The sequence below is a fragment of the Hippocampus comes genome, unplaced genomic scaffold (genome assembly GCF_001891065.2).
Source record: "Hippocampus comes isolate QL1 unplaced genomic scaffold, H_comes_QL1_v1.1 scaffold364, whole genome shotgun sequence".
NCBI lineage: Eukaryota > Metazoa > Chordata > Actinopteri > Syngnathiformes > Syngnathidae > Hippocampus > Hippocampus comes.
Window position 1 is genome coordinate 18,610 of NW_017805195.1, and position 7,480 is coordinate 26,089.

A 7,480-nucleotide genomic window follows, 5' to 3' on the forward strand; every position below is an offset into this window, starting at 1 on the left:
TTTCGGCTAAAAACGCCTTACTATACATGGTCCTTTTTTTCGGCTAAAAACGCCTTACTGTACATGGTCGTTTTTTTCGGCTGAAAACGCCTGACTGTACATGGTCGTTTTTTTCAACTAAAAACGCCTTCCTATACATGGTTGTTTTTTTCGGCTAAAAACGCCTTCCTATACATGGTTGTTTTTTTCGGCTAAAAACGCCTTCCTATACATGGTTGTTTTTTCGTACTAAAAACGCCTTCCTATACATGGTTGTTTTTTTCGGCTAAAAACGCCTTCCTATACATGGTTGTTTTTTTCGGCTAAAAACGCCTTACTATACATGGTCGTTTTTTTTGTCAAAAAACGCCTTTCTGTACATGATCTTTTTTTCGGCTAAAAACGCCTTTCTATTCATGGTCCTTTTTTTCGGCTAAAAACGCCTTACTATACATGGTCGTTTTTTTCGGGTTAAAACGCCTTACTATACATGGTCGTTTTTTTTGGCTATTTGTCCAAAAACGCCTTTCTATACATGGTCGTTTTTTTCGGCTCAAAACGCCTGACTGTACATGGTCGTTTTTTTCGGCTAAAAACGCCTTACTATACATGGTCGTTTTTTTCGGCTAAAAACACCTTCCTTTAAATGGTCGTTTTTTTTTCGGCTAAAAACACCTTTCTATTCGTGGTCCTTTTTTTCGGCGAAAAACGCCTTCCTAAACATGGTCATTTATCAAAACGCATGCTAAATATGTCATAAATATTTAAAAGAAAAGCTAAAGTTAAGAGAGCCGTTTTAGAGCCAAAAAGAGCCATCTCTTTTCATTGAGCCGATCCAAATGAACCGGATCACCGAAAAGAGCCGAAAATCCCATCACAAGTCTCAACGTCGGTTCTCAAACGAGTCCAAATGACGGTGCCAATGTTCTTTGCGTGTTGACCAGCAGGAGGCAGTCTAGTTTCAAAGTGAAACACTGAAAATCATCTCGGGTGAGACTCGCAAAAGGAGGCGGTGCAAGTGATGACGGATGACTTTCTGATTGATTGAAAAGTTTGGAGTTTGCCCCCCCCCCTCCCACCCCTCCTTCCCACTGACTGAATTTCTCTGCTCTACAAAGCCAACTCCGTTTCTGAGAGGCTTCACTCATCACCATCACAAGACAGGAGCACATTTGGGATTCGGCCAGCCGGCTCGTGGATTTCCGCCTCCTCCGATTTCCCTTTTTGGACGTCATGGCCAAGTTTTGCGGGCTGCTGTGCGGTTTTGCGCTGGGCCTCCTGGGCTGGTTGGGCATCTTGCTGGCCACCGCCAGCAACGACTGGCTCGTCCTGTGCAGGCACAGTCAACTGGCCACCTGCAGGATGTTTGACATCGTGAGGACCAGAGGCCCCTGGGCCGAATGTTCCTCCAGCGTCTCCAACGGAATGCAGACTTGCTTACCCTTCCAGATTTTCGACCTGCCCGGTATGAATTTACATTTTCATGTTTGACGATTTAAAAATATATTTGTATTATTTTTTTAAATCATCAATATTCTGCTTTTAAATGTTCGTGTTTTGGGGGTTTTTTTTGCATTCTTAATTTGTCTTATCATGGGGGAAACTGTGTCTTTAAGAATTGATTCATCATCATATTTTTTGATGTAACTCTTCAATTTTACATTACAGATTATCATTTTATGTTTTCCCATTTTGTTCGTTTCACATATTTTATCGTTTTCATCACATGTATTTTGGTTTTATTTATATTTTATGTGGTGTCTTTTTTTTTCCCATCATTCCGGTGACATGTTTTGCACTTACCATAATCATATTTTCACACTCTTAACACATGATCAAGTGGCATTGTATAAAACCTCCCAAAATAAGGAGTCAAATTCATCCAAAAATCAGCCTGATGTTACTATTTTTTTAACTATCTTTTCTTTGGCCATATTAGTGGTTTTTATTTGGTACTTTTTTTAGATTTGATGTATATTTATTATTTTGGATGATATCTTTGTTCATGTATACTTTGACAGCATGTTTTAAACCGTATTTTTAAAATAAATAATTGTCTCATGCCCCCGAGTTCAAAACAACATATTTTTGAACGTGTAGTGCATTTTTTTTTAAATCGACACATTGGTGCTGAAGTGAACTTTACGGGTTTATTTATAATCGTTTTATTTCTTTGATACCTGTATTGAATTGAACACACTCCATTTGACGAAATATCACATTTTCATTCCGATGGCGTTGAGACTGACTCTCCTTTCCGTTGCGCAGTTTACGCCCACGTGACCCGTGCCCTGATGGTCACAGCTTCCATCGTGGGCTTGGTTGCCGCGGTGATGGTTGCCGTGTCGCTGCCCTGCATCCGCCTGGGTAGCGGCGCCCAGACTTCCAAGAACAAGAGCGCCGCCGCTGGCGGAGTCCTCCTGCTCGCCGCCGGTAAGCGCTTTTGGGACCCTCATATGAAGTTCAAGCCCCCCCAAAAAAATAAAAAATTCAACTTTCCAAAATAAGCCACCGACGCTCCATGATGACATCCCGCCACGAATGTTGGGGGCACCGCAACAATGGACTCGAAATGAAAAGAGCAACACTCAGCTTTTGTGGCGTCATTTCACTATGTTTGTTCCTGCCCAGGCTTCTGCGGGCTGCTTTCGACGGTGTGGTTCTTCATCAGCGAGAACCTGAACGAGCAGGTGATGTCCTTCGGCTTTGCGCTGTACGCCGGCTGGGTGGGCGCGGTCTTGTGCCTTTTGGCCGGCGTCATCCTGACCTGCTGCTCCTCGCCAACGCCGGCGTCCCGCCCGTACCAGGACAACGGCAGAGTCTACTTTTCCAAGACGGCGGCGGAGAGCGCGCCGAGCGCCGCCGCCCCCGCTGCCGCGTCGGCCTCCTCGAAGCACACCAAGAGCGTCCACGTCTGATGAGGTCAAAGGTGAAATCACCTGTGATTTGTTTTTATTCATCACCTTCTTGCTTGGCGTTTTCCAACAAGAAAGTGCGTAAATGTTGAAAGCGTCAAAAAACACGCGCCGAGACGGACAGATTGTTTTGTCCAAGGCACACTTTTACATTTTGCTCACACAGACACACAGTCGGTCTCCCCCCTAAGTTTTTCTTTGTGGTTATTTATTGTTTGTATGCTCTCTTGTTTGGATTTCCGATAATAAAGTATTTGACGAACTCTTACCGACTTTTTGTCTGTTTTGTGAGGACACCGGCGATGTCTGTAAACCTTAGTCAGAGACCTTGGCTTGGATAAGGGAAGCACCCACGCAGTGCGAGATAGGTCCATGTTGTGGATTTACAAGCTTAAAAGCCTAAGCCAAGTTCAAAACCTTACTTGGATGCACAAACCCGACTCTGAAATCTTAAGCCTTGTTCAAAACACGACAATGCAACGTAACCTTGGTTAAAAAAAAACATTTGAAACCTGAACGCAATTTCGAAATTGTTTCATTTGAAATATTATCTCCTTTTATGACCTTAATTAGAAACCCTAACCCAACTTTAAAACCATACTTTGAAACCCCGACCCTAATTTAAAACCCTAATTGGAAACACAAACCCTACTTTCAAACCCTAACCCCAGTTTAAAACCCTAATTTAAAACACAAACGCTAACGCTATTTTAAAACCTTCCTTTGAAACATTATTTTCTTCTGCGGCCCAGTTTAAAACCCTAATTTGAAACCCTAACCCTCCCTTAAAGCTCTTCTTGAAAACTCTAACCCATGTTTACGACCCTACTTTGAAATCCTACCCTTAATTTAATACCCTACTTTGAAAGGTCACATTACCTGAAAAAAAAAACTTATTTGAGACCCTAATCCAAGTTATAAAACCCTAATTTGAAATCATAACCCGTGTTTTTCAACCCTACTCGAAGACCCTATCTCGCGTTTAAAACCCTACATTGAAACACAACCTGAGTAGAACATGTCAATGAAAGTGCAAAGACCATGTGAGAATTTGGGGGTGGGGGGGGGGGGGGTTCTTTTATATTTGCAATAAATATCTTTCCTTGTTGCATGAAAACAACAACAGCACAAGTCGGCAGAAAGAGAAAAAAATGAAAATAAAAGCACCCCAGAGCAAGTTAACAACTCACACACGTACACATGGAAGAAATCCATAATCATAATAATTATACCGGTAATTAAAACATAAACACACACACACACACACATCTGACATCGTACCAAAACAACAAAACACAGGAAAAGAACACATCTTATCTATTCAGTTAATTCCGTATTCCAGAGACGACGACAAACGTACGCGCGGAGAAAGAACACGGAGGAGGGGAGGGGGAGGGGAAAACATATCAATACTGTATTGTGTTGTTAAATAGTATTAAAATATTCTCTGCACGTCTTCCCGCTTCTCAACTAGCTAAATTTTGTTTTCTTTTCACAGGAAGTCGCTGTAGAAAAATACTTGCTAAGTGCTCTTTGTGTTGTTTTTCGGAAATTTCAAAATTCTGAGATGAAGTCATCTTGGCCACTTGGAATCGCTCCAAATGGAACTGAACGTTGCTAGCGCCAACGCGGCCGATGTGGGAAACGGAGCCATGTTAGTCAGACATTTTTTTTTCTGAATTCTGGAGTCAGCGGTTCACTTTTTTGGACGATTCTTTCAATCAGGACTGAGAGATTTTTTTTTCCCCACGTTTCGATCGAAGTGAACTTCCTGTCACCGCTAGCGGTTTGTGAGTTCCTAAATTAGCGTTTTTTTTTTTTTTTTTTTGGTACTGTTCACTAATTTAGTATTTAAGTTGTCGCCAAATACAAAATTTTGTGTGTGTTTTTTTTTTTTTTGGTACTGTTCACTAACTTAGTATTTAAGTTGTCACCAAATACAAAATTTTGTGTGATTTTTTTTTAGGGGGGTAGGCATTTGGTTGGTTTTTTGACAGTTTGTCAATGGATAATTTAACATTTCATCCACTCAAAAATATTTAACCCTTTTGTGGTTTACTTTTTTGATTTGCCAAATTCGCATGTTTTTTTGGGGTCAAATTTCCTACGAAATTCTCAAATGTGTGGAGATCATTGGCTGGTGTGAATGTGTCATATTTTTTTTGTTTTGTTTTTTTGTGTCACCACTGCATGCAGTACGACATGGACAGTCTTGTGCATGCTTCACACTTAACACACGCTTATATAGAAGTAAACACGCACGCACACACACACACACACGCAGCATTTTCACAATCCAGCATCTCAGGCTCGGCGGTGCCTGAATTTGTCGTCGTTTTGGCTGAGCTGTGACTGCCTTTGGCTGAGTTGGGAGGTGATTAAGGTACACGGGCGGAGTGTCACGTGGTGCCGCGTCAGGGTCCATCTGGAGAATTCGCGCAGTCACGAAATGGGAGGGGGCGTGGCTTGGCGATCATGTGATGCGGGCAGAGGTAGGGCGGGGATTGGCGTGGCATCCTTCGGTTTAGTGCATTCGACAAATAAGGCTTCACCTTTAAAAAAGGGAACGGATGCAGCAAAGAGGGGCGCACAAGGGACGAGGCGCAGGGGACACCAAACATACCCAACCCCCCCCACAAAAAAACATACTGTCAACACAAAGCCAAAAACATGCCAAAACTGCAAATTTGAGTTGATACATTCGCCAAATGCACAATTTCGGTGACGCAACACTGATCACGACACTTGAACATGCAAAGGTGGGGAAGAGGCTACATTCATATTTACACAAATATTCAAAAAGTCGTGTATGAAATATTGACGTCTGTGAACAACGGTTGCTTTTAACAAATTTGAGGGGGGGAAAACCAAGCTGAAAAACAGCCACACAGTTCTTGGCCACGCTTTTTGCTTCAGGTCAATTGTTGTTCTAATAGTCATGATAATCTTAGTCTTTCATCACAGAGGATAAATAATACATGCCCTTGAGTATTGTGATGTCTGTCTTCATGTGTTGCCCCACCAGTTTTGTCCCAAACATCCATTGATTCAAGGGTTATATCCGCCACAGAGATGCTATTCATTAGCACATCTTTGGCATTTGCCATGGTGTGCTAGCATTAGCATCCAGCTAGCGGACTTAAAGGCTACGCCACATGGCTGTAAATCTCTGTTCGATGTTTCGTCTTCCAGTAAACTTCAACTGGAAGATTTTTTTTTCCAAGATAAGACCAGTCGTTTGGCAATTTTTTTGGTTTGATATGCAATACCAAAGCTGTGATATGAGCAGTGGCTCTTCTCCACCCACTTCACGACAATCTGCATTTTCGCACATACAATTGTGAAAAAAAAAGAGGTGACAAGATGTTTCCTGCCACTCTCAGTTGAAGTTGACTGTCAAACTAAATCTGAAATAAATCTAACCACATGACTCAGCTTAGCCAAATGCTAATGCATAACAGGAGATGCCACAGACCGAAAAACGAATCGCATCTTTGTGGCAGGGTTGTACTTCTTTAAGCAACAAATACTTCCAACACCAATGGTGGAGCAACCCACATAGAAAGATAATACAACAATATCGTGGGCATATATTCTTTATCCTCCACAAAAAAATGACAAATATTACCGCGAAGGAGTTGTGACATCGCCTCTCTCAACATGTGTACCTATTTGTATTTTGTTCTATAATGTCAGATAAATGGCATTTCAATTCACGTCAATGGGGAAAGACGATTTGAGATACGAATGTGAGTTCTGGTTTACGAGAAGGGGTTCTTCAGAGAATATCGTACTCGATTGGTCACAAATTTGAACAGAGTATGCTCCAAACCGACAGGGTGTATGTATGTGTGTGTGTGTGTGTGTGTGTGTGTGTGTGTGTGTGTGTGTGTGAAATGTGGGTGGTTGTGGGGGGGACCACAAAAGAATTTTTTTTTTTTTTTTTTTTTAGTTTGATGTCCATCTCGACAAGAAACAAATCCAAAACTGGAGTAGTTGAGAGGCCAGGAAGCAGCAAGAAGTGTGCAGTGTCTTTCAAAAATGATGCACACGGAAAAAAAAACGAAAAGAACACCCCCCCCCAAAAAAAAAAATCAACGTTGTCTATTTTTGAACAAAACACCGTGCACAGGAAGCGAGTGCCACATGCGCAACGCAACAAACACAGACACAGAGAACCAAAAGCAAAGAAAAACCCAAACAAAGCTCCCGTCACGGAAACATGAAGGCACTATCGCAAGCAAAGTGAGTCCGAGTACAAAGTGTGACAAGGTGGAAATCTTCAGTCCTCTTGCTCGTGTGGGATAAAAAAAAAAAAAAAAAAAAAACAATAACAAAAAAATCAGGGCTGGGCAAAGTCGACAAAGTTCAACCGGTCGGCCCACAATTGAGGTCACTCGAAGTTATTTTGTTGATTGACTTTTTCCTCCCAAATCCATCATCATTGTTATATTTGTCATTATTTTAAAACAGGTTTTTAAAATTAAATTAATAAATTTAAATGAATTAATTGAGCCGAATGTTTTTTTTTACTCATTCATCCGAGATATATATATATATATATATATATATATATATATATATAG

At 41.4% G+C, this 7,480-nt stretch overlaps 1 protein-coding gene across 2 annotated transcripts; it reads left to right on the top strand.

Annotated features, from left to right (window-relative positions):
* The first annotated feature begins 875 nt into the window (after positions 1–875).
* LOC109515130 (claudin-11-like) lies at positions 876–4,645 on the top strand. Of its 2 annotated transcripts, XM_019868732.1 has the most exons (4): positions 876–1,444; positions 2,248–2,412; positions 2,611–2,930; positions 4,629–4,645. In XM_019868732.1, exons 1-3 carry the CDS (start codon positions 1,213–1,215, stop codon positions 2,895–2,897), a joined length of 684 nt encoding a protein of 227 aa, XP_019724291.1. In that variant the 5' UTR covers positions 876–1,212; the 3' UTR covers positions 2,898–2,930; positions 4,629–4,645. The 2 variants fall into 2 exon arrangements, with proteins under 2 accessions (XP_019724291.1, XP_019724290.1); XM_019868731.1 differs by lacking the exon at positions 4,629–4,645 and having other exon boundaries at positions 877–1,444; positions 2,611–3,162.
* The last annotated feature ends 2,835 nt before the right edge of the window (positions 4,646–7,480 follow it).